Consider the following 27,514-nt stretch of genomic DNA (forward strand, 5'->3'; position numbering starts at 1 on the left):
AGAGAATGAGATTGAGAGAAGCTGCATGATTGCTCAGGATCACATGAGGAGTATGGCGGCAGAGCTGGATACAAACTCGGGACTGTGGGCTCTAGAGCCTCGGGTTTTCACCACTCTGTTCCACGAACTAGGAGTCAGTGTAAAGATACCACATGGGACAGGGCGATGGGCTCACCTCCCCTCACCCCCTCCTTTCCCATGCTTATACGTCCTGGGTGTTTCAGGTTAAAACAAGGGCAAAAAATGCAAAAATGAGACCAGCTCCTAGAGGAAGATTTTCAAGAGTCAAGAATGTCAATAGTCATCTCGAGCTAATGGCCAACATAAACACACAAGAATAGAAAAGGGAAAAAAAACCTACTTAAAAATCACTTTTACACACTTTACATATGGTCAATATTCTTCTCCAAACACATTTGTTTTGAGGCTATTTGATTTTTGCCAATTTCCCCAGCTTTGTCTTATCTGCTACAATGCCTCATTTTGCTAAAGAGAGCTGAAACCTCAGTTTCGGGTCTCGTCTGTATTTGTATTTGGCTCAAGGCAGCCAGATTTCTGGATGATGTATGTCCCATAAGCTCTCAGGGACTCTGGTCCCCACTGGGGTTGTGCTCAGAGGCAACGTGTAACAGCTTCCATATTCCTGGAAATGAAGCCCCAGCCTTCTTTTACAGTTTCTCCCTTGGGGAACACAGCAATGTGAGCCCTAATTAGCCTCAAAATAACAAACCCCAGTACTAATGATCTTCCTTGAGGGTTGTTCTGGTCTTCCAGCTTCGGTAGGGAAAAAAAAAAAAAAAAAAAAAAAGCCCTGCGCAAGGATTAACCATTTCCTGCTGATTAGATGCAGGGCACTCTGGACTATGAGTTAGGGTACCTGGATTTGAGTCCTGCCTCTGCCACTCATTAGGTGGCCCTTTGTTTTTCTGCAAACAAGAAGATTGGATTCTAAGCTCCCTTCCAGTTCTATGGTCCTTTGACTCAGAATCCTTTCAAGCCTATTTCATCACAGCAATTGAGATCATAGCGGCTTCCATCATTGAGGGCTCTCAATGTGCCAGGCAAATTGCTAAGTACCTTAAATGCACTATCTCTTATGATACTCACTGCAAACCTATTATTATACACGTTACAGATTCAGAGAGATTAGAGCATAGTGATAATACAGCCACAGCTGTGAGTTCTCTCCACAGATGGGTCACCGACTGTTCCCCTAACCTAACGAATGGGGTCCAGCAGAAGAAATGTAGGTAGATCGGTCACTGATTTTTTTTTTTTTTTTAAGTTAGCATCAGCCTCAATTCACTAAATGAAGATAAGGCAGGGGTGCGAGTAGTCAGGGCAATAGGGGAGGGAAAAAGACATTAACTAGCAAAGCCAGGTACTTTGTACACATAGTTCAGTTTAATCTTTACAGCAACCCTATGAAATGAGCTCGTTATTCTACTTCCACGACACAGATGAAGAAAATGAGGTTCAGAGGAGTCAAATAACTCGTATACATTTGCCACCACTGGTCAGCAGCAAAGCCACGGTCTGAACGTGTTTTGTTTGACTCCTTCTCTCACACTGCACTGGGACAACTGTTTGTGGCCACAGATTTCAGGGCCTGAGCAACTATACACACAGTTATCAAGGCCAAGCCTATGGCAACTGACAATGAAATAACTGGTCAGTTCAGTGAAAGGAAGAAAAATATATTTCTTTAAAAAGTCAGTCCTTTCTCTTTTTTCTTTTTGCCGTACGCGGGCTTCTCACTGTTGTGGCCTCTCCCGTTGCGGAGCACAGGCTCCGGACGCGCAGGCTCAGCGGCCATGGCTCACGGGCCCAGCCGCTCCGCGGCATGTGGGATCTTCCCGGACTGGGGCACGAACCTGTGTCCCCTGCATCGGCAGGCGGACTCTCAACCACTGCGCCACCAGGGAAGCCCAAAAGTCAGTCCTTTCTTGACTTTGGCTGCGCTGGGATCTCCAGGGTCTGAGGCCCAGCCCCTGCCCTGCAGGATCTCTTTCTGGACAAGTGCTGTCCCACCCACGAGAGAGGAAATCAAAGGCATGGAACTGATCACAGGGGGGACTGATCCTAGGTTCTAAAGTGACAGAGGCTTTAGAATAGGCACATGGGAGGAAGTACAAGAACATAGGCAGGGACATAGGCCTCGCAAACCAAGCCATCTTCAAAACAGAAAGAATCAGATTGTTGTTCTATTTCTCTTTGACCTCACCCTTTAGGAGAAGCTGTTGAAGAAGAGCCACACAGCCGGGCCTCCCTGGGAGAAGGGAATAACTGACTCTGAGTACAGAGAGACACGTTGCCCAGACTCTACTGGGATGTAACTACACACCTACTGCCCAGAGTAGCCTACAGCAGTGTGTATAAACTGGCTCTCTAAAAAACAAACTAACAAGAGCCGTCCTGCTTTGCAGCACTTGCCAATTTCCACGGTATAAACACTCCCAATTCAAGCTACTAATGTTTTGACAACCGGCTTGCAAAAGTCCTACATATGTAACAGCTGGCTCTCACAAAGCAATGGAAGCCAGGTCCATGCACCACTGGGTAGCCAGCTCTGAGGATATACCGTCTTGAGAAAGCAGGAGTGTTTTTGGACATGGCCTACTGCCTTCCTTCCCCACTATGGTTCCAGGTGTACCAAGATATCCCCGGTCCTTTTAATTCTTACAGTTCCTTCTGCCTGGGGTGTTCTTCCGCTTCTTTTCCTTCTAAGAAAGGAAGGAATGCATCCTTCATGTCCAGGCTGAAAAATATCGTCTGGTAAGCCTTCCCTAGCCTCTTTAGGCAAAGCTCATTCTCGATCCTTTGCCCACACCTGTATTATCTGCTTACATTTCTGCTTCTCCTACTAGATTGTGAGGTCCCTTGGGGAGAGGGCCATGCTTGCTTCATCTCTGAACTAGGAGCCAGACACATAGGAGGCTCACAATATATGACTGATAAATAAATGAAGTTATAAACTTATCTCTGATTTTAAGTTAGGCAGTGAATGACATCACTCCTTAACCTAGTTTAAATGTCCCTGTCTCTGGAAGGTCCATAAAAGCAGTTCTACTGGTAGTGGTTGGACAACAGTGGCGAGCAGGGTATGTCTTTTCTCTAGCTGTGGGTAGGAAGTGCTCACTGCAGGGTAAGAGCTCCTTCTGGCCAATCTCAGCTCCGAAGGGATGTTCTGGGAAGACCCAAGCCACTACAGTTGGCCTTAAACTTTTTGGCAATCACAAAAAGGCGGCGGATGAGGTAGATGTGAAGGCAAAAACTTGATCCTTCTCTTAAGCTCCCCCCAAACCTAGGAGCCTTCCACAAGGATGGGATGTGTCCTCTAAGATGTCCCCTCAGGACTGACACAAGAACCCCAGAGTCAGAAGGAAGAGCTAGACTGACCCTCTCCAACTGGGAATTTCCAACCTGCAAGAGAGAAGTGGAGGGAGGGAATGAGAAGGGAGAGAGTGAGAGGGGAAGGATAAAGAATAAGAATGACCGTAGAGAGTAGTAACATTCCCCATATACACAGGTGATAAAAGCTGATAACAGCAATGACAAAATTAAGAAAATAAAAACACTGCTCTGAAGATTTTAGACCAGCTAACACAGAACTAAATAGGCAATAACTCGGGCTGATAAAAAGCAACAGGGCATCAACCACATAAACACCCGGCCACTTCAATGCTTCTGTCTGTATGATGATGACACTGGTTTGTTGACACCACACCGTCCCCATGACCCCAGGCACCAGCAGTGGTGCCTGACTCACGGAGGGGGGAAGTTGTGCGGGGCTGATGCTGACGAGGAGCTTTTTGGGAAGGACAAGTTATCCTTGACTGGATGCAGATGGCCCAGTGAAAAATGAAATCTGCCAGCAGAGGCTGCCTTTATCAGCTGGAGGCGTTCAGCAGGGACGAGACTTCCCCATCCCTGGCCTGCCTGAACGAGCCTCCGGTTTCAGCACCATATCACAGACTGTCCTAATGAATTCTTCTGACGGGCTGGAGCCTGCACGTATCTGCTTCTAGGAGTGCATCCTGGCAGGCTGGGGCGTGGTACGGAACTCGCCTGGTGTTTGCATTCCGCCTCATGGAGTTGGCAAGGAATGCTTGCCACGGGGAAAGAGGTGTCAGATTCACCAGGACTGAATGCCCTTCCTAAACCGGCCGTCCTGCCACTATCCTGGGCTCCCCTCACTGACTTCCAGTGGGCAGGGGGGTGCCCAGGAAAGGTCAAGAGGCTGCCCAGGGCATGCCAAGCCAGACACCCAATGGGTGCCCACAGTATCAAAGACAAAGTTATAAGAACAAGCTGCTGTTTATTAACTGACTTCCCATTATGTGCCGAGCCCCACACCAGGCACTTTGCCACGTTCATCCTGTACAACTGTCCCGTGAGGTCAGTGTTACATTCCCACCTTAGAGATGAGCAAACTGAGGTTTCAGTCCAGCTGTCCAGAGTCATGGGGCTGGTTAAGTGGCAGATCTGGGGCATGAAACTGAGTTTCATCTATCCACACAGCCCGTAATCCTAAAAGGACTAGTGTGGAGGAAAATAGGCAAAATGAAATAAATACCTGGAGACTCTGCAATAGCTAGTCAGATAAACCTTTACTTTTTTTTTTTTTTTTTTTCTCTTTTTGTGGCACGCGGGCCTCTCACTGTTGTGGCCTCTCCCGCTGCAGAGCACAGGCTCCGGACGCGCAGGCTCAGCAGTGGCCATGGCTCACGGGCCCAGCCGCTCCGCGGCATGTGGGATCTTCCCGGACCGGGGCACGAACCCATGTCCCCTGCATCGGCAGGGGGACTCCAAACCACTGCGCCACCAGGGAAGCCCAAACCTTTCCTTTTTCATCCAGGTTTAGTAGCAACGTGATGACCGTAGTAAAATATTGATAAAATATGCATCTATCATTGGGGTTTGAAAAAACCCACACACTATAAATTCGTCTCAGAACCCAGAACCAGGAGTTTTTCATTGCCGCTGCTTTTGGTTATTTGAGCCATTGTTCTTCTCGTTCAGTATACCAAGGAGTGCGGAGCCAGCAAGGTGTTTCTGAAGACCCGAACTGGGCCCCAGACTGAGACCCACAGCTCTCCCGGTTCCTCGATACTATACCTCTCGCTGACACACTCCGTGTTTCGTACCTGAGCCAAGGCCTCTGAATACTTTCTTCCTCTCCTCTCACTTGGGAAGTTGAAACCAGCAGCAGGCATTTTGATGGGTTCACAGAGGACCTTTATACGAAAGATGCCTCACGACACCTGGGCATGGGCCTGACCTCTGATGAGGGTGGGTCCCAGCTATCCCTGCCTGATAGCCACCAGCTGGCCAGGGTGACTGACAGGTGGCGAGGTGACCTTGTGTCCCAGTCCCTTCAGTCTCCTGGAGGATCACAGAGACAACTGTGGGACAAGTGGAGTTGGGCAGTTGCTGACTACCTGCCCCTCCTGGCTTTGCCCAGCACGGCCCATGTCTCCTCTCTGCAGTGCAGCGGGCCACGGCTTGCTGGTGGGGTGGCCCAGGGCCAGTGCGGGCGAGAACCCAGGGACAGGCTCTGCCTCAGCCCTCCTTGAATGGCTCTGCCCTGCTCGATGCACAGCTGGAGACCTGGCTACCCTGCCTGAGCATGTGGACTAAGCCCCTGTGGCATCCCCTTCCGTGGAGGTGAACAGTGTTGTTAATCTGAGAAAAAAGCTGAGGTTCAAGTGTTTCAGGTCTCATGGTCTGAGCCTGTATCCCATTGCTGGGAGGCTCTTGCCTCCTGGAGGGCATGCCCACCCCGAGGCCTCTTTCAACAATCCTCATGCTTTGCTTTGGGCCTTTCTAGACCGCTCCTGTTCGAGGTGAAGGGAGGGACTCACCAGGGGCGGGACCAGCAAGCTGAACCACTGTATCTTGCCACTAGCAGTTGGAATTTCCTAGACACTTACAGGTGGCGGGAGGGTCTCCTAAGATTCACAGCTCCTCAGCTGCTTCTCCCAGGGCCCAGGAGTCTCTGTCTAAAAACAGTGGCAGCTTGTCTCCATGTGACGGCATCAGGAATCTTCCTCAGAAGGTGCTTTGTGTTGCCCACCCAGCGAACTCAAAGGCATCTTCATCAGGAGTCTACGAGAAAGGATGAACTCTGGTGCCAGGAGCAGGGCAGGTGCGGCCTCCCTGGACTTATTCCCCCATGAGACCTTTGTAAGCCCTTACCCAGGATCACTGTGCCCCTTCTCCCCTGCCAGGGGAGAAGGTCTGCTGCAGTGGGGACTGGAAGGAAGGCTGTGCCCACGGTGAGTGATAAAGGCCACTGAGATGGATCATTGTATTTTTAGACCTCAGAAAAATTAGGACGAGAGACATCTGTGACAGGCTCCCTGGCCTTCTTCCTTTGGATGGTTAAGGGCCCAGAGACATCTTAGAAAAATGGAGGCTGCCCGCGGAGACAAGGGGATGATCCTATCCATGGGACCCGTCAGGAGCTTCCCTCACCTCCACCGTCACTAGACACCAGTCGCTTCCTCCTGCACCCGCTCCCTCTGACGTAGAGCTCCTGGGGAAAGCAGGATGCCGCTTTTAAAAAGTATTCGTTGACCTTGAACTTTTAAATGTGTTTCTCAATTTTCCCTTTTGATCACTGTCTGGCTAACGTTATGCTAGGTCATTTAAGTTCCGGTATTTAATACATAATATTGAATGAAAACATACTTTACGAACAGGCTCTGCAACTGGAAACGGGAGGAGGGAACATTTTGCCAATCATGCCTATTCTTCCTCTGGACACCTGGCAAACATTCCTAGTATCCGAACAAGCCGGTGGGCAAGGCGTCACTGTTGCCTTCTCTCGGCATTCCTGTTCCTCCTCCAGGCCAACATGCCCTGAGACGAGGGGGATAAATACCGTAAAATGAACGGGTTGAGAGTGTGGGCTCTGAGTCAGAGTTGAGTTTGAATCTCTGCCATACGCGAGCTGTGAGACCCTGTGTGAGCTACTGCGTAGGGTCTCAGTTTCTTTATCTGTAAACTGGGAACATTCTCAATAAGAGAATGCACGTACAAGGGCACTGGTCTGTACATAAAGGTCTGATAAATGGCCCCATAATTATCATTTGCATATTAGCCCTTGAGCATCTCCCACGTGGGAAGGCCCTGGCTGCGTGTTAACAGAGCTGGGGTGGGTTCACATGGGGCGTCGGGCCCTGTCAGACAGAAGCCCCCTCTTCCTGTCAGACCTCCCTGATATCCGCACTCCACCCCTCATCTGTCTCATCTTTCTTCGCAGAGTTGTCCCCCTCTTTCTACCCCTCCTTTCTTTCTCCTGGAGTCCAACTGCCTCCCCAGTGGCCCTCAGAATCCCTGCCGTGTCAGGCAATCCTTCTCGCCCAGTGTCAACGTCAATGCTCCCAGGATGCCGAGAAGGGGAGATGGCACCTGTTTCAGCCAACCCACCTTCTACACTAATCTTAGCCCCTCCTCCTGGGCCATCTCTCAATCCTCCCGGCTCCATAAAAATATCTTGTTAACTCCTAAACTCACATTTGCTAATTTGGTCTGTCTTAGCTGCTTATACCTGAGATCTGAGACTTCCACTCATAGCTAGCTGATGTTCACAGCGTGCTTAAAGGCACTGACTTTCCTGCATCTGCATCCTCAGGAGTTTGTCCTCATCCCCTCACGAGTCTCCGAAACAAAACTTTATTCAGGAGGTCCTGACTGCGTACGGCTGTCTGCTGGCCGCTCTGGTGGGTCTCCGGCCCTCTGAGAGATGCCCCTCCCTCAGCCCTCTGAGAGATGCCCCTCCCTCAGCCCTCTGAGAGAGGCCCCTCCCTATGCTGCCTGGCTCGCTCTTTCCTTCTCAAGCCTGCTTGAAAAATGGAGAAAAGCCCAGAGCCCTCCACTGAAGCAGCTACTTTCTCAGTGTAAGAAATCAGACCATGTGGTCATCAACATTGTATCATTTACATTTATGTATTAAGTTTTGTGCAGATTTCAATCATTTGAAATACAATAAAATAGTCACTAGAAGCAAAGACCTGAATAAAAAGGGCCAAGACCTCCATATTTTCTTGGGGATTTGTTTCCCTTACTGTAGTTCTTATACATTCACCTGTGAGAAGTTCTTATGAGCCACTCTGCCTGCTGCAAGCCTTTGAAGAAAAATGCCCCTAGTTGGGAACGACTGTTGTTTACACACACACACACACACACACACACACACACACACACACACACTCACACACTACACCTGTTCCTGACACACCTGTTAGTCCAAAATCAGTGATGCAAACACCCTGCAGGAAGGACAGGGCTCTGGAAGACATTGCCTTTTTCCTTTTCCCTTTGGTACCCAAAGAGCTAAGCAAGTGGCTCCTCGTAGGGACAAGACGTGGGGAATTCCTGCCTGACTCACAGGGAATAAATCCGCTCCAAAGCCACGAGGTTTCAGTTTGTGGGTACTGGAAAACACGCCTCAGGGAGGGAGAGGCCTGCTGTGGAGGTGTGACCTGAGTGAGGTGCGAGGATTAGATATGCAGGTGGGACCGTGTACCACCTTCTCCTTACCTGGGGGAGGGGGTCTCCCTTGCTTGGGGAAAGTCACTGACAGAGGACGGTCAGGCTGTTTTGGAAACAAAGCTCCTCATGGATGGACTCTCCTGCATACAGCTCTTCTGACTGCATTCAGCATCAATGTCCTGTCCCACAGCCCCGGGGCTCATCGCAGTGGGCCCCGGGCCATCTTCACGGCCGCTCTCTACAGGCTAAAAAGGTTCAGGACAGTCTCAGGAGTGTTAGGTGCAAAACTCATCAGTCACTTTATAGCAAGTATTTCTCGAGTCCAGCCGTTAGGTCTTTGTAGAGTGTCGTCCACAGACCAGCAGGGTGGGCATCGCCTGGGAGCTTGTTAGGAATGCAGTCTCAGGCCCCACCCAGAACTTCCGAATAGGAGTCTGTACTTCAACAAATTCCTCAGGGAATGTCTATCGATATTAAAGGTTGAGAAGTCCTCAAGGAAGTAAAACAGGAAGGGAGACGATCCACTCCTCTAGAAGCTCCCACATGGTTAGGAAGATATGACTTGTAGATATGAAACCATGGAGCAGAGTGCATGTCTATATCATCGAGCACGTTTTGGAAGAAAACCTGGATACAGAACACCTAGACCAAGTCCTGCCTCAGCCACTACTTTCACTACTTTCACTCAGCTTCCTCATCTGTACAGTGGGAATAATACTTATCCTGTCTACCTTATAGATGGATGGTCCTAGGTGGGAAAGCATGATACCCATAAAAAATACTATTGAATGTTAAGTACTCTAAGTGCTACAGAGCTGCTGGGATGAGAGGGTCTGGGAAGATCCACTGGGGGGCTGAAGGTGGCCTTTTAAAGATATTGGACCATACACTTTACTAAAGCAAGATGGAAAAATGTACATTTTGACCTTTGCACCTCATATAGACTCTAGCCTGAGCTACAGAGAGCTCCCTCTGACCAGCTTTCATCCTGACAATCTGCTCGTGGTCAATTCCACGGGTCTCAAAACACACACTCAATGCCACTGGGTGTGTTACAAAAGGCACAAAGCAAATAGATGTGGTCTCTGTGGGGAGGCTGACAAGAGCCCTATTGCTGCAAACCTTAACCCTGGTTTGTAGTATATGGAAACGGATTTGTTTGTCATTTTGCATGAAGATGTCTGGACACCGCAAGAGGATGCAGGGCGTGAGGGGGGGAGGTAAAGGAAATTAGCATGAGTTCTCAGGTAATCATTTTCCTAGATGATGCCTATTAAGCCTTTGCGATGTACTAGATGATTGCATGCTTTTTTCCCCCCATTTAATCCTCACTGCGACCCTATCAGACAGATAGGGACAAAAAGTCCCCACTTCACAGATAAGGAAACTGAGGACTTAGGATCTGAATCCAGGTTGGTCTGCTTTCCAAAGCCCATGACCTTAACTGCAAGCTAACCTGCTAAAGTGTGTGAGAATCTCTGGGATTCCTAGTGCAGATGAAACAATGTGGCTGCTTTTGTTGTGAAACCTGGCTCGCTCTGACTCGCTGACGTTTGCCATGCTTGTCCTGAGCTTCTCCAGAGAAATGCCGTCTTCTGGCAGGAAAAGATAAAAACTGCTGATACAAATGAGTCACTACACCGGCTATAATTAGCAGTGATGCAAGAGCCAGATGCAAACCAAGAGGGGCCTCAGGACCTGACTTCTAGGCAGCCCAAACGTTGAGCTGCACGTCAAGGCAGCAAAGCCTCTGCTGTGAGCTGCTGTCTGCTGAAGACACATTTCAAATGAAGAGATGGAGCCTGGAATGCACGCGAGCTCCCAGATAACGGAGTTGAGAGGGGCGGCACCAAATTAATCTCCTTACTTACAACTGAAAAACCAGCCACCAGAACCAGAGAGAGAGTTCATAGTTTATAGATAACGTAGATCTTTGCCTTTCACACTCGGCTGCCCTGGAAAGTCTAAGCAGTTTCCAACCTGCTGAGCTAATTTATAGCAACTACCACTGTAAATTTGGTTGTACTAGGTGTTCAGTTTATACTCTCCTGATTGCAGTGTATAGCAGTGAGCTTTTCAAAAAAAAAACCAGTTATCACGTGCATCTCTCTACTCTCTTTTGCTGACCTGGAGTAAGCAGTGATGCAATGAGAGCCCGATGAAAATGACTCTGAAAATACAACTCCCCCCGTGCCATCCACATGGCATGATGAGAGGTGAAGGCGGTGCTCTCTGGCTGCTTCTATGACCAGTAATTGCCTCCTGAGGTTCAACTGAGAGAAATAACTGAGAGTGGTCAGGACCTGGATAGACTTAAGTGGTGACTGATGTCAGCGTCAGCATCTTACCTGTTTAAGAGAGGCTCAACTGCCCTCAAGATTTGTACACAATACAGCTGATAGAATCTTACCACTTTCCTTTTGAATAGACTTTAATTGAGAGCGAAGTGAAAAATGCAGGTTACATTTTTAGTGTTACTTAGTGTTATATGTTGGAAGATCAACACCAAAACAGTGATTCATCTAACATTTATACATTTCCTAACCTTAGTTGTCAAACAGCAAATCATTATCAGATATATATATTTACATAATAATTTCAAGCGACAGTAAATAATAAACTCCCTCCCTTAAAAAACAAAACACACACATACACCCAACCACCTTTAAACAATGGATTTCCTCACACTAGTAAGTCTCATTTTTTTTCACATATACTTGTAGACCCAAAGTTACTTAAGTTACTAAAGAACAGTCTTATCAGTGGAGATCCCGGACCAGCCCTTATTTTCTTTTAGAGTCCCTTTAATTTTTTACAACTTGAAGCCACATAACCAGTGTGGTCTGTATACTCTTAAGGACACCCCAAATGATAAAAATGAATTCCACTTCGTTTGTGTGAGGAGATATGTACATCTCTGAAGATGCATATGATTACAACTCAAAAAAGTCAAAAAGAAACACAAAAACAAAATCTCAGATCCTCAAGCATGGTTTCTTAAGAGCACTGTGCTAATGTTAACATGGAATTAACTGAATGATAAAAGATTCTTTTAGATATCTCTGCAGAGGTACTGGTTAGTTCTGATTCTTTTTTCAGCTGCTTGAAATGCTTGAGTTTTAAAAGTTGCCTGGTGGCGCTACATCCTGCTTTCCAGGTTAGCAGCCTGCCTAAGCTCCGGAATGTCGGACGGCACTCACCCCCAGTGCCTTGCTCTCTGATTTATTTCTTGCTGTTGCTGTTAGTAAATGGAAACCATGACAAAGTTTACATTAGCAGACACATCCACATGCCCTGGCCTATAAATATTCTATGATGGAAAAAGGTACAATGACTCCATTCCTCGTGAAAATGAGCGTAAAGGGAGAGGGGGCAGGGGGGCGCATTACCAACAATGGCTCTTCTTACAGTGGAAAATCCAGACCAAATGGCAATGGGCTTTTAACTAACTGGACACTGACAGCCACTGCTCCAGAGCCTTACGAGTCAACTAAAAGTTGGCTAAGCAGAGACCAACTCCTCTGGGCAAACCTGGTAGGATCCAGTAGTACAGGCATCTTTCTCAGAAGCTGGATGAAGAAGATCAACCTCCGTTTCCTTCTTAGAGAGGTGAGTGAGGAGGAATTTTAAAGTCAGCTTTGAAAGTAGTTCACACACTGTCCTGCCTGAGACACAGAACGGTGCCTGGCGTGGACCCCTCAAAGCGCCAGCTGGAGTTTGCTCATGTTTCTCTGGTGCATGTTGTGATGGCGGACTAATTCGTCTGACCGGGCAAACTTTTTCTGACAACTGGGCCACCGACAGCTGAAGGGCTTTTCACCTGTTGACACAATGGCCAGTCAGAGACACTTGCGGTGGAGAGATGGGGCGCAAGTTCAATCATCAAAGGCCCAAATTAAATCATCACAAGACACCCGCTCCAGATTCTCTCTAGCTCTTTCCCTAAGCTAACAACTTGGGCTCATCCCGCGAGCAGCCTTGAAGTGGCAGCACCTCTGGGGCCTTAAGGATTAAAATACGGTGACAATTATAAAGTGTTATTGAGTCAGAAGACTTGGGAAATGGGAGAGAGAGAATGAGTCTAGTTAATGGAAGCGTCTGGGCAACTCATATTTAATCAAGGGGGAAAAATGTTTGGTAAAACCCCTGCCATTAGACTGTCTTGTGAACTGTGTAAATGTTTCCCCTTTGCTGTTTAAGGAGGGAATTGAGCTTAATTGGGAGGCAAGGGCCTCAGGATCATCACCCTGGATATTGTTGATTGACAGCCACCCAGTAGTGGGGCTGTGACTGTAGCTTTAATATCTCTGTCTGTATAGATATTCTGGATGGGCTGGGTGTTTTTAAATAAATCACTGACATCAGTGCACATGGTATTTGCTTCCTTTACCTTAAAGGGTTACTCAGCATAATACCCATTATACAGAAGATTCTAACTGAGGCATGGTTTTGAGATTTTTAACAAGCTTGCCAAAAAATCGAGGCTTCTCCATCTAAGGAGGCCTCAGAAGATCCTTCCAAGCCTCATTTTGGATAGGGAAGATAATCAGCATTTATGAATGCCTAATACGTGCCAAGCCTTGTGCTGGGGTATTACACACACACACATATATACATACATATATATTCAAATATATATATATATACATATATACACACACACACATATATATATATATAATTTCATGTACTCCTTACAGCAGCCTGTAAGGCCAGCATTATTATCCCCACTCTACAGATGAAGCTGGACCCCTGGTGAGGGCAGACCCAGGCAAGACTTAAATCCAGGTCTGTCTGATTCCAAAGCCCACACGCTTTGCTGCATCATACCTCGATGCATTGGACCTCGACATAATGGAAATACAGCCATAGCTTTATCTTAAGTAAAAACGTTGCAGGAGCCTATTCCTGTACCACCTGGGGATGTTCTCAGGATATGGCTAGTCCCACGTTACTTTCTCTGAGAACTACTGGATGGGACAAGCACTGAGAAATGTCCCAGGAGAGGTGCTGTTCCAGGGTCAGAACTGGAGGCCAGTCAAATAGAGCATTAAACAGTCTGCTGGTGACATAGGTCACTTTGTACATATACAGATATGCACCGGGTAGGGGGCAGGGTACAAGCGATGATAACTCTTTCCCACCAAGTTATGAGCTCAGGACTAAGGCCAAGAAGTGACACCGAAGGCACGTGAGTAAGGGAATGAGATGCCCATCCCACCAACTCTGGGGCACAGGGGCCTTGACTGTCAGTACGTACAGCCTGTTGGGGCTGAGAATCCAGGACTTCACAGGGGCTCATGACCTCCCATTTCCCTCACCTCCTACTCACTGTTCCTCTGCTCTTTCTGATCTGGCTCCTGTTCCCCACCCCCACCGCCAGCCATGCTGTCAAAGAACACCTCCTGATGGGCAAATCCCAACCTCTTCTCCTGTCAGTCATCATTCTCCTCAGTCTCTCAATGGAATTCAACTCTGCTGACCTTGGGTCTCTTCTTTATTCTCTATCCTCCCTGGGCTGCAAGGTGAACCCAGGCTCTTTCCCCAACAAAGAAGGCAGTGGGTAGGCGGGCTGGGAGAAGACAGAACTGGGTTTGCTACTTACTAGCTTTGGGACTTTAGACAAAGTCATTTTATCACGTGCCTCAGCCTCCTCATCTGTAAAATGGGGATAAAACGTGCCTAACCTACTCTTCTTCCAAGGATGGTGTGAAGATAAAATGAGATAACCTAAGCATTGGCCCTCCCTCCAAAGCTAGAAAATACACAATAAAGATGGTGCTATTTTCATTATGTATCACACCAGCCTTGTGGAGAAGCAAAAACTTTCAGCAGCCAGTGAATTAATGTCCTATTCCCCTCTCTATTCTAGTACGAAGGAAATAATACCCACACTCTGATATGGGTCTGGCAGAAACCATGACTGCTCCTGCAGCATTAACTTTTAGCAGAGCAAAGATTCAGTCCTCTGAAAATAGTGTTGTGAAACGCAAACTTTCAGGAAAATAAGTGTTTGGCTTGCTAGAATTTTTGCTGTTTTTCTGTAAGGTTGATTATCCTATCAAACTGAGTTGATAAAAATGTGATGCAACAAATTGGGAACAGCAGGGACCTAGCTTATCTCTTCACTTCATTCTGGACAATCATGAAAAGAGTTCTTTTCACATCTCTTATGCTCTGCGTCCCCCACCCCCATTCCTTCTTAAACAATGTTGTTATTTAAAGATAGCCATGCACTGTTCTTTCTCTCCACTGAATCTAAACCTGCTTAGAACTTTTACACTTGTTTTTTCCAATCTCTCTCATCACAAGCAACTCCATTCAACAGTAGTTTAAAAAAATAATGAAAAATAAATGTGAAGAAAAGTTTACGCACTTGTTTTACCTGTATGAGTCCTGGTGTGGGTCTTCAGATGGTCAGACCGGGAGAACTTTCGCTGACAAGTTTTACACTGGAATGGTTTCACACCTAAACGGACAGAGAAGGTCTAGCCGTGGCCCTAACGATGTGGGGCAAAGCAAGGCCCACAAGGCCTACTTCCCGGCGGCCCAAGGAGCCAGGCATCTCCAGCCACGCCTGCAATATCTGCCTCGCCCTCAGATTTCCCCAGTACCCCAGGCCCAGCAGGAACCACCTGATTCTACAAAGTAATCCTTGAAGACCTGTGTTCTTGGGGACAACTACTGCTTAACCACAAATGTCCAGCTTCTCACCAAGTTCTCAGCTGTGTCTGAGACTGAAAAAGTGAACCACACACTACAAATGGGATTTTGCTCTCCACCACCCATGTTCTTTATTGACACTCAGTGTATCAACAGCAAATTGCTAGTGGGAATATCATGGCTCTGTGGTTTTCAGGGGAAATATGGGATGTTTCTTTTTCTTTCCTTTCTTCTTCTTCTTTTTTTTTCCCCCCTTAAGGAAAGGTAAATCCCCAGAGATTAGGGGGAAAAAATTATTGGAGAAACTAAACAAACAAATGGCTGACCCTCTCACATCCATACTGAACAATAAAGAGAATCACAAAATCAACCATGACCCGAGGGAACACAGTGCCAGCAACGAGAAGGGAGCCTACAAACCTGTGTGTCTCCTTTGGTGTCTTTTGAGCTGGTCTGAACGAGAAAACCTTCGCTCACAGTCCTTGAAGTCACACTGGTATGGCTTCTCACCTTGGGGAAGACACATATTCCGTTTGAAAATGATACTGGAAATGAGGATCTCATTAGAGGCAACTTCTCTTACTGGGACTGAAGGGATCCCAAAATGCTGAAGGCACTTGGGTGGAAGGTTTCAGGGATGTACTGCCAACGACAGTGTGAGGTTAAAGGCCCACCTATACGTACACTCATGGGCAGGAGGCGTAGAAGGGGGTTGCGTGAATAAGGATGCGTTAGAAGTGAATGGAGGAGGAGTTCCCTGGTGGCGCAGTGGTTAGAATCCGCCTGCCAATGCAGGGGACACGGGTTCGATCCCTGGTTCGGGTGGATCCCACATGCTGCGGAGCAACTAAGCCTGGGCGCCACAACTACTGAGCTCGCGTGCCACAACTACTGAAGCCTGCGCACCTAGAGCCCGTGCTCCGCAATGAGCAGCCACTGCAATGAGAAGCCCGCGCACCGCAACAAAGAGTAGCCCCCGCTTGATGCAGGTAGAGAAAGCCCGTGCACAGCAACACAAGACCCAACGCAGCCAAAAATAAATAAATTAAAAAAAAAAAAAAGAAGTGAAGGGAATTCAGGTTCTGGAGTCTGACGCTGGGGTCACATCCAGCTCTTCCGCTTAAAGTGCTGGTTGAGGTATCATTTCCTCACTGTGAAATGGAGCCAATAATCCGACAACTTCCAAGGATTTATAAGCAGATTACAACAGACCATCCACATAAGGGTCTTAGTCCAGTGCCTACCTAGCACAGAGACAGTGCTCAAAAAGTACTGGCAGAGAATATTTAAACAAATAATAAACCAAAGCAGTCTTAAGTCCTAGGCTGAGTCTGAGGCAGAATTCTGGGATGGATGTGCCTTGGAGCCAGCCCTGTGAAATAAGTGTTTTATGTTTTATGGCCTGAAGATGTGGTGTTCTCTGCTACTGACTTCCCATTCCTGAGTCAGGCATAAACAGCTGCATGGTTGTGAGGTGCTCAAGTTAAACCAGGAGCCAGAGCCTTTAGAGTTTTTGGTATCCCTTTACCCGAGAGAAGTCAGGACTGGGATTACACAACCTCCTGCCTCAGAATGGAGAAGCCCCACCCCTGTCCTCACTGGAGAAAGTTCAGCCAAATCCTGGGAACTGCGCCCCCTGAATGCACTGAGCGACCCTGGGTCATCCCACCTTCTTATGAGAATTCTGAGTCACCAGCATTCTGGGATGGAGAGCAAGCCTTCCCAGGATCAGCCGGCTTTTTCTGTTGCTGGGCAGTGCCTGGTTACCCTTCCAGCCTCATGACCCCCTCTGTTTCCCTGATTAATCTATTCCTGCTATACAGAGCTCACCATTCCCAAAAACTGCCTTGTACTTTGCTCACACTAAACATCCTTCATCCCTATCTCCGGATTCCTAACCCATCAAAAACTCTACTGCATGTCCCTCACAAATGCCGCTTCCTCTGCGACGCCTTCTTGGAAACTTCATGTTCACGCAGAAAGCCCTTCCTTCCCTCATTACAGAACTTATTACAGAACGTCTAACATGGGGCCGTGTCCAGGTCTAGTTCTGCCGCAAGCTGGAAAATCCTGAGGGCAGGAGCCTTTCCTTAACTTGCTATTGATATCCAGCCCAGCAACTTAAGCTTCACCCCTTCAACCTGGGAAAAGCAACACTCTTGTTCAGTCTCATGTCTTTTCTCTGCCTTTCTGCTCCTGCTCATCCTTTACTTCCTCTGCCCAACCTTGCCAACCCTTTGATGGTTAACCCAAGCCCTTCCTCCTCCCAGAAACGAACGGCGCTCACTCGAGCAAGTCTTCTCAGCACCTCCAGATTCACACACTCTCTGTCCCTTTTCATTTGTGTGTGTCTTGGCTCCAAAACAGACCACAGACTCTTTGAGAAGGCGGCCTGTGACTTGGAGTTGAAAGTCGTGAGTTTAAGTCCCGCCTCCCTATATCCTACCACCGGTTAATTGTGTGTGAGGATTAAATGAAATAATGCATGTAGAGAATTTGGCACATAGAAAGTATTGAATATAAAAGTACTTAACATAATAGTCTGTACTATTATTATAAATAAATACAAAAAGATGGCACTCTTTCAAGAAAGGGACTTCAGCGTTGTTAAATACCCCGCCCTCCTCGTCTTCTGCAAGAAAGCATTTCTTTTTTTTTTTACGTGGGCCTCTCACTGTTGTGGCCTCTCCCATTGCAGAGCACAGGCTCCGGATGCGCAGGCTCAGCGGCCATGGCTCGTGGGCCCAGCCGCTCCGCGGCATGTGGGATCTTCCCGGACCGGGGCACGAACCCGTGTCCCCTGCATTGGCAGGTGGACTCTCAACCACTGCGCCACCAGGGAAGCCCAAGGAAGCGTTTCTTAAAGGTTCCAGCAGGTCTGGGGGTCATGACTATCTTGCCCACTGCCTTCCCTTCCCACAGACATCTAACCCTCACTGTTTTCTAAGTGCCTCTTTCCCATTAAAATTTCTACAACCACATTGCCTTCCATGTATTACATCCGTCTAGGCAGAACTTTACTTTATCATTTTCCTTATAATCTTAACAGATAGCTTTCAAATGATCCCATTTGGGGAAATATGTAAAAATATAACATGCAACTGGTTCTCTCATCTTCAGCTTCAAAGCAAGTGGTTTACTGAGTGCAACCTCAGGTCTATGCCAGAATTGCATCCTCCAGACGCAATGGCTTAGCAAAGACCAATGGTCTAAAGAGAACTGAATGCAGCTCCCTTTCGTCTCCAGCTTCTCCAAAGCAAAGTCCACAGTAACAATAAAATAATGATGGTAAATCATAACAATGTAGCTTCCCTTCTGCCGTGGAAAGAATGGTACCAACTCCCCAGCAGGAAAGCCTGTGCTTTGCCCGGCTTTTCTGTAGGGGAGACCTAGCCACACCCCTGCCTAGTGCCCACAAGGCCAAGAGCAGACATTTGTGAATGGCTGTTCACACTCAAGGCAGCCAACAACAGCACATGGCCAGTTCTCTCTTTCCCAGAGGCAGACGCCTTGATCTGTGGGAAAATCCAGCTTTCTTTAAAACATCATCAAAAATCATCATCCCTTTTTTTTAAGATTGAAAACAAAAATTAAACCTATAAGCCATTTTCCCATTCCTATCTGGTTGGTTATTACTAACCCAAGCAGTTAAGTTCTTCTTTGGACCATCTTTTCCTAAGTCTTAGGATGACCTTGCATATCAAGCTCTCAGAATCATCTGATTACCAAGCTCCCAGGCTAGCTGTAACTCCTTTAATTCAATTTGATTTTAGAAGTTAATCTAGTCTCAACAATTGTATAAGGTAGGTGAGGCAAGTGAAATCTGAAGAACAGTTAGGTAACTTGCTCAAGGTCACACCACCTGGTGGTGACGCCAGAATTCAAACACAGGTCTCTTTAATTCTGTGGAATTCTCTCTCCACCTATTCTGCTCTGCCCTTCTTTAATAAAGGATGGACCATCAGGATACAAAATGACCTGGCATCCTTTTTCCATCGCCTGGGCCAGATCTTTGAAAGCAGCACCTACTTTCCACCCCAGCAATCACCTGTGTCCTGGCAGCGCAGGAGCCGGGAGCACTGCTGCCCAAAGGCCACCAGAGCCAACGCTGGACAATGGACGCACTTACCAGTGTGCTTCCGGCTGTGCATCTGTAAGTGAGACAGCTTAAAATATCTCTTATTGCAGCCCGGGTAAGCACACATGAAGGGGCGTTTCTCACTGGTCTCAGATGCCGACCGAACAAGAGTCGGGGCTACTCCGGGCACTCGCCGCACGTCCTGCAAGCAGAGTGTAAGAGAAACGGAGGTTTTAAGGCACGTGTGAACATTCATGTTGGTCCCGAGGAAAGTGAGCGTTGAAGTATTCCCAAAGAAGGGATGGCGGATGTGAGGGCTAAGCCAGTCCCCACCACACCTGAGGCGCCCATAGCAGATGTCACTAATGGGTAACAGAGCAGTATATTCTACAATGCGGTGCTCTAACATCATCACAGCTATCAACCAGAACGGGGACTTGAAGTAAAGTCTGTTTGGTACTGCTGATCTGGAGCATCTGGAAAAGAAACGCTGGTGACTGGAAGAGCTCCCAATCCATCCTGTCTCTCAGCTTCTCCTCTTGAGGCAGTGAGGTCTGGAAGTCCAAAGCTCCAGGTTCTGTTCTATTCCCTCCCACTCGGGACACCCGACCACATGACCTTGGGCCCAATCTGCAATGGGTTGGGAAGTCTTTAGTAGAGAAACACAAAGGATATTAAATGAACCCCCAACTGAGCAGACCTTCCACATATGAGTCAAGGACAAGGAAGAAGGAGCTCCTGGGATATGGAGGTTCTGTCTGTGAAGGGAGCTGAAACTCCAGGAGGGCCATGGCGTAGCCAGGGCAATCCTTTACTAGAGACACTCAGAAACACTGTGTCCGCCTTCCGTCCACTTCACGTGTCCGTCTCAGGGCATTCTTCTGATACCCCTTATCTTGTGCGAGTGAGTGTGTGCATGGCCGGTCCTCCATGAAAAGGAGCTACGGGGAAACAGTGAGGCAAAAGCCCCTTAGGCTCCTGGGACCAAAGAGTCATAGACAGAAACAGTGGAAGTGCCTGAGGCATCACTGTATCCCTTGTGCTCTCACAGATGTGCGGTCAAGGCCCAAGAGCACGGCCATAGTTCGTGTTAAGACCTGGAAACACTTCTGAGCTTAACCCACTCCTGCCCTGTGCACTTCCCACACCACCCCCAAGCTCCTGTTTGCATTCCTATTTCACACTGCCTTGCACCGTGAGATCTTTTTGAAGAAAACGTACAGTAGTCTCATATAGCTCTGCTACTGATGGGCCACACAGTGCCTCAAGGCAAAATGTGGCATAAGTTTAAATGGCGAGCCAGCTGTGTCCGACTGGTCTACTCTAGCAGAAAATGAACACCCGTCTGGTCTGGAGTCTATCAGAGGACATGACAGCGAGTCTGACAAACTGCGCTTGGTGGCAAGGAAGGCAAAAGGAGCTTTTTACACTTCCTTTAATTCATCCTGAAGGCAGCACACACGGCAATAGGACATAAATCTGAGTTGTCAATGTCAGCCGATCCTGGTGGAAGAGTCTGATGGTACTTGTCTGATTGCCATCTGATTGCCATCATATTTCTGTAACCCTTGCCTTAATTCCCACCATTGGAAGGCCTGAGATGAGGGAGCACGCTGTTCTATCACCATGATGCTTCTGGAAACATTAATCAGAACACTTGCCCCACACATCACGTGAGGACTTGGCCCACACACAATTTGTTTCTAGTGTGCTGACTAGGCCGGTGAAAGAATCTCAGCCGTTCCTCATGTTGCAGACACTGAGTCACATGCCAGAGTCACAAACACAAACCCTTGGTAACTGTGCATGTTTCTGAGCATCCAAGAGAGGCTCCCTGAAGGTGGCCTTCCAACGAGTTTCCTGAATTCTCTGAAAACGTCAGCCTTTTTACTTTACTTTCTTTACTCTCCCTTAGAACTGCACAACACACAAAGTGAACCCTAATGTCAACTATGGATTTCAGTTAATGATGTATCAATATTGGCTGATCACTGTAACAAATGTACCACCCATACAAGATGTTAATAATAGGGGAGACCAAGGGATGGGGTGAGGGGTGGATATGGGAACTCTCTGTACTTTCTGTTTTTCCTTAAACCTAAAAACTGCTCGAAAAAAATGAATTCTATCTTTAAAAAAATGTCCAGGTATAAAACTTAGCACAATGCCTGGCATAGGGAAAGTGTCCAGCCATACATGGTGCTGTTTATTATTATTATTTTTATTATTAGCGATGATAGACTCTAACTTTGGGCGCTTTACCTTGAGGGACCATGTCTCCTTACAAGTCAAGAGTCCAGCTCATTTATTCAAGCTCATTTACCCCCGATACAAGATGTGCGCGGCCCACCCTGGAGAAGGTGAGTTAGGCAGTGAAGGAGGAAGGGAAGGGGTTCTGCAGGAAGCATCCTGGCCTGAGTCAGGGAGGCGGCCACATCCACACTGGCCTCTGGAGAGGAGGAGGCCCCCAAGCTGCCCCAGTGGAAGAGGAGGGGTCCCTGCTGCCACAGGAGCCTACAATTAGGAACAGACTTGCCAGGGCCAAATGGCCTTCAGCAAGGAAGTGAAAGACTGTTGGGAAGGAAAGAGGCATCTGGGGCCCCTGCGTACTCACCTGAATGCCCCTGAAGACGCCGTGGGTGTGTATCCTGTACTGGGCACCACAGAGGATGGGAGTGGTATGGTTATCACTATCGTACCCCGTGCCGTGGCTGCAAACACAAAGCAGGGAGAACAAGACTCAGGCTGGTTCACAGGCACCCTTTGGAAACGCACATCTGCAGCGGAAGGAATGTTCTTTAAAAGCTCTCGGGACAATACGGTTGGTTTCTGTCTTCCTCCACTGGGGCTGCTTTGGAAACAGGGCTCTGTGAAAGGCGGGGCTGCTCAATCCTCGGGTCACCCTCACGCAGCCCCTCACGCTCAGATTCTCGAGGGCACACCACCTGGGTCTATGCCTCTCTCAGACAAGCCGGGCAAAGTCACAGTGCAGGATTTCATCTGCAGCAAATTGTTTACCATCAAAACGGGGCTGACAGCTGTGAATATCTCAGGAATGAGCAGATGCCTCAAGTTTCACATGGAGTGCAAGGAATTTTTGTCGGCACCTCATGACTCAGTTTTTACCAGATAGCACCAACTAAGTGATGACACTTACAAGAAGAGATGTCACACCCTCAGAAGTGGGGATTACACATCTGTGGCTCCACTTAACCCACAGATCAGTTTTCCAGATCAACTTAACTCTTTGCAGCCAACCCGTACCCTAGGTGGACACTGGATAGGTAATCTTCCTCCTTCCTTCCTCTGACCAGTCCTCTAGTCAGAGCTCAGTTGACCTTGGACTACTATCAAGGGCTGAGGGATGGAGAAGGTTGAGAAGAACACCTTGGAAGGGGTGGATGTTCTGCTCTAAAAGTATTCTCCCCTTCGGGTACAAGCTGATCTCTGTTCTGCAGTTATTTTACTTCCAGATGAGGCAGACTGAGGGTTCCAACCCACACGGGCAGCACAGTATAATCATATCTAGACTCACCACAGGGAGCTTTTACGAAATGCCTCTGTAAAATGGTACAGCTGCTTGGACAATGTCTGGCAGTTCCTCAAAAGGTTAGACATAAAGTTATCATATGGCCCAGAAATTCCACTTCTAGGTATATTCCCAGAAGAAATGAAAATATATTTCTGCGCAAAAACTTGTACACATTGTTTATTGGCAGCATTATTCACAACAGCCAAAAAGTGGAATCAACCCGAACGTCCATTGGCTGACGGTGGATAAAGAAAATATAGTATATTCCTAAAATGGAATATTATTTGACAACAAAAGGAATGAAGTATTGGTACATGACAAGGGACAAACCTTGAAAACATTACGCTAAGAGAAAGGAGTCCGTCACAAAGGACCGCCTGTTGTGTGACTCTCTTTATAAGAAACGTACAGAATAGGCAAATTTATAGAGACAGAAAGTAGACAGATGGGTGGTTGGTTGCCTAGGACTGAGGATTTTGAGGGGAAATGGAGAGTGACTGGTAAAAATGTCCTCAAATTGTGGTACTAGTCATACAACTCTGTGAATATACTAAAACCATTGAACTGTACGCTGCAAATGGGTGAATGATAGAGTATGCGAAATATATAAAGATGCTTAAAAAATTACCTTGGGGGTGGGGGAGGGATAAATTGAGAGACTGGGACTGACATATACACACTACTATATATAAAATAGATAACTAATAAGGACCTACAGTATAACACAGCGAACTCTTCCCATTTCTCTGTAATGACCTGTATGGGAAAAGAATCTAAACAAGAGTATCTATGTATATGCATAACTGATACACTTTGCTGAACAGGAGAAAGTAACGCAACGTTGTAAATCAACTATACTCTAGGGCTCCCCTTGTGGCGCAGTGGTTGGGAGTCCGCCTGCCGATGCAGGGGACGCGGGTTCGTGCCCCGGTCCAGGAAGATCCCACATGCCGCGGAGCGGCTGGGCCCGTGAGCCATGGCCGCTGAGCCTGCGCGTCTGGAGCCTGTGCTCCGCAACGGGAGAGGCCACAACAGTGAGAGGCCTGCGTACCGCAAAAAAAAACAAAAAAAACAAAAAAACTCTACTCTAATAAAAATTAAAGTGATTGTGCCAAAAAACTAAAACAAAATAAAATTGCAAGCATTTATAAATAAACTACCTCTGGGGACTACTATGCATTTTTTTAAGCCTCTGGGTGCAATCAACTGTCCGTCAGAGCTGAGAACCCCTACCCTCTGCCTCTGTTACTCTAGACATTCCCAGGGGCCCGATGCAGGAGGCAGGCACCCCACTCCATCCGGGACTGGCTCAACTCTCACTCACCCAGGGGAGCGAACTCCTGAAGGGAAGAGCACATGCCAGGGCGACGGACATGTCCACACACCCAGCGGCCACAGCAGCTGTGGCGTTTCACATTTGGCTCTGGCTCCAAACTTTTTGGAAAGAATTGCCTGTCTCCTTCGCACAGAGCAGTGAGAGCAGTTGGGGGAGGTGGGTGGCAGTTCTGCTCCCCCTAACCTCCTACACCTCATCTCCACATCCTTTCGGTGATTTCTGACATACCTGGGGAAAATGTCCCAAAGAGCTGACCCAGGGTCAGACACACAAAAATTGGAAAGAAATGCAAAACTCAGATAGTGTCTGCCTTTCAGAACCTTAGAATGTGCTTGCCAAAAGAAAGAGGCCCTATCTACCCTCCTTACAATTACATTATATAGACAGTGGGGAAGGGAGAGCTGATGAGAACGGCGATATGGCAGCAGAAAGAGACAAGAATGGTGCTGCCAGGGCTTCCCTGGTGGCGCAGTGGTTGAGAGTCCGCCTGCCGATGCGGGGGACGCGGGTTCGTGCCCCGGTCCGGGAAGATCCCACATGCCGCGGAGCGGCTGGGCCCGTGAGCCATGGCCGCTGAGCCTGCACGTCCGGAGCCTGTGCTCCGCAATGGGAGAGGCCACAACAGTGAGAGGCCCGTGAACCGCAAAAAAAAAAAAAAAAAGAATGGTGCTGCCAGATTTTGCCTCAAAGGCTGTGAAGAGATGCTGCCTTTGCTTGGTTTAGCCTTCTGCATGGAGCCAAAATGTGACTTACATATTTTGTAGGGCTGAGGGATTTTTAGGGACCCAATGATAGAAGTCTGACTTTTTTTAAAGTTCCACCATCAAAGAGGAAGAACTTGGAATCTCCCGTCTTGGGAGCTAATCTCTGGATGTTATCTGGATTCCTGGAGCGGGGTCGGGGGGTGGGGGACACATAGGAAATAGACTTTTCTCAGGATACTTGTCCCAGGAAATGAAGTGTTGCACCACTCAAAGGGGATGTCATGATCCTCACAGCCAGATGCAACCAACAAACAAAAGAAGCAATAAGACTGTACCTGCCAAATACGCCACTAGATTCTTCTACCAGGTCCGTGAACAAGAAAACCAGCCAGGTCCCTGCTTATTGGCTCTTGTGTCTCCATAAGACAAACTCACCAGTGCAATTCCACACAGTAGAAACCCTGCAACCCCACACTCTTCCCAGCGTGGTCTGCCTAGAACGCTGAGCACAACCCGTGGGCATTCAGTATGGTAATAACTCTCTTTGGGTAAGTAAAGGAAAGCAAGTGAGGGGACTTGGAACCACAGATTGATAAAGGCAGAAAAATCATCTACTCTGACCCCCATTCAAAGCTTCTCCAGCTCATCCTCATGAGCTGGACAACATGACTGGTGACTAGTTTTGAAGGCAGCCCACTCCACTTGGGGAGAGCTCTAATTGTTAGGAAAGGGCTTTCTAAACTGAGCAGAAATCTGCCTCCTCATTTCTGTCTTCTGGAGAACCAGAGAGTATTACAATTTTACAGCCATCTCTGTGTATCTCCTCCACTGTATGGTAAACTTGGCCTTGAAGACAGACAGACTGACTTGCTCCCCTCTGTATCCTCTCAACTTTGTGACTGAAGTAAGGTGCATAGTCCTGAAAAATTCCCGGAGATGGACTGAAGCTAACTCCTCTTCCACATGACAATCCTTCAGGTACCTGAAGACAGCTCTCCAGACTACAGAGCTGTGGCTCTCACAACTATGACAATGTGAACTGGTATCTAACTTCCATGCTTTCCAGATCACCCTCTTCTTTATCCCCTTAATTTTATGAAGCCCCTCTCAAAGTGTAGGCTTAGGATGGACCCTGGTACCCATGAAGAGTATTTAAATAAGGGACTGAGAAAGGAGGACCACAAGAGTCTTTAGAGGGACTTCCCTGGTGGCACAGTGGTTAAGAACCCGCCTGCCAATGCAGGGGACACGGGTTCTATCCCTGGTCCGGGAAGATCCCACATGTCACGGAGCAACTAAGCCCGTGTGCCACAACTACTGAGCCTGCACTCTAAAGCCCGTGGGCCACAACTACTGAAGCCCGAGTGCCCTAGAGCCCATGCTCCGCAACAAGAGAAGCCACCACAATGAGAAGCCTGCGCACGGCAACGAAGAGTAGCCCCTGCTCGCCGCAACTAAAGAAAGCCCACACGCAGCAACAAAGACCCAAAGCAGCCAAAAATAAAATTTTTTTAAAAGTCTTTAGAATCAGAGAAGTAACATAAATACCTAACACTGGAGAGTATATGCCTTACCCAAAGAGATTCCATTCCGAATTTTTCAAAGTCAGTATGCTAGTCAATACAATGTGTTATGCCCACAGGCTGCCAGAGTTCAATCCCTGGGCAGAGGGTCTGGGGCTTCCCTTCTCAGCCTGGACAGAGTACTGCTAACACACCTAAGAGCACACCCTCTCTTAGCACTCAAGTCAGAGTGGTCTTCCTTAGTCAAATAAAATCTCCAACTCCCACCCTAGCACAAACCACAATTAAGGCCGTTATTCCAACCTTGAACTTGAAGGCGTGATTTTTTTTTAACTGCAATTGAGGACTACACATATATCCTTCAAATCCCATTCTATTTCTTTTAGCAAGCTATCCTCAACTGTTGAAATCTTTTTGATTTGGCTTCCAAAGCATTTGCTTTCCATCCCATTTCATGTTATCTCAACATTTGAAAAGCACCTTTTCTGTTTTCATAAGAGGAAAAACTCTTCCTTGCTGTTGTTGGGAGCTATTATATTAACAGTTTGTACAGTTATTCTCTGGTATCCAAGGCAGTGATAAGATTCTAGAAGGTCTCGCCATAGGGCAACCTGAGGGAAGCCATCATAAAGAATCTGGTCATTTAGATGGGGTCCAGTCCAACAGAGCATAAGCAGGAGTTAATCTGAGACAGAAAAGCTCAGGAAGATGGCAGCTGCCGTTGGGTCAATAGCTATTGTTAAGACCCAGCTGCTAGCTTAAATGGTGAAGTGAAACCAAGCTTTACCCCCAGAGAGATCAGACTTTAAAAGTTCCAATAAGTATGCTGTGGATGAACCAAACAGGAATGAAGGTAGGATTCCTAGAGGTCTGAAACCATTAAAGGGCAAGGAGCTATCAGCCTAGAGAAGAGATTTCTGGGGCCAATGATACACCTTTCAAATAAAGGAATTACAGAGCCCTGGATAGTTGTGGGGTAAAAATTGGTCATGACCCAGAGACAAGGGTGTTATCATTCATGAAGCTGATATCAGAAAGCAGGTTCCAGAGCAGAGCATGAATCCCACCAGACCAAGCAGTTGAGAGACCCCGTATCTCCCTTAGGGTAGAAATGCATGCAGTGACTAGGTCTACCTTCCAAGCCAGATAATGAGGGGAAAGTAAAGGAACCTTGGCACT

At 47.6% G+C, this 27,514-nt stretch overlaps 1 protein-coding gene across 1 annotated transcript in view; it reads right to left on the bottom strand.

The window, feature by feature from the left end:
* Positions 1-11,989: 11,989 nt before the first annotated feature.
* Positions 11,990-27,514, bottom strand: part of WT1 (WT1 transcription factor) — a 47,166-nt gene continuing 31,641 nt past the window's right edge. Inside the window, 5 exon segments of the mRNA XM_081239628.1 lie at positions 11,990-12,319; positions 14,885-14,968; positions 15,583-15,672; positions 19,292-19,442; positions 21,855-21,951. Of these exon segments, the coding sequence (XP_081095754.1) occupies positions 12,198-12,319; positions 14,885-14,968; positions 15,583-15,672; positions 19,292-19,442; positions 21,855-21,951 (544 nt within the window). The 3' untranslated portion in view covers positions 11,990-12,197.

The sequence above is a fragment of the Mesoplodon bidens genome (genome assembly GCF_964165515.1).
Source record: "Mesoplodon bidens genome assembly, chromosome: 7".
NCBI classification, from domain to species: domain Eukaryota; kingdom Metazoa; phylum Chordata; class Mammalia; order Artiodactyla; family Ziphiidae; genus Mesoplodon; species Mesoplodon bidens.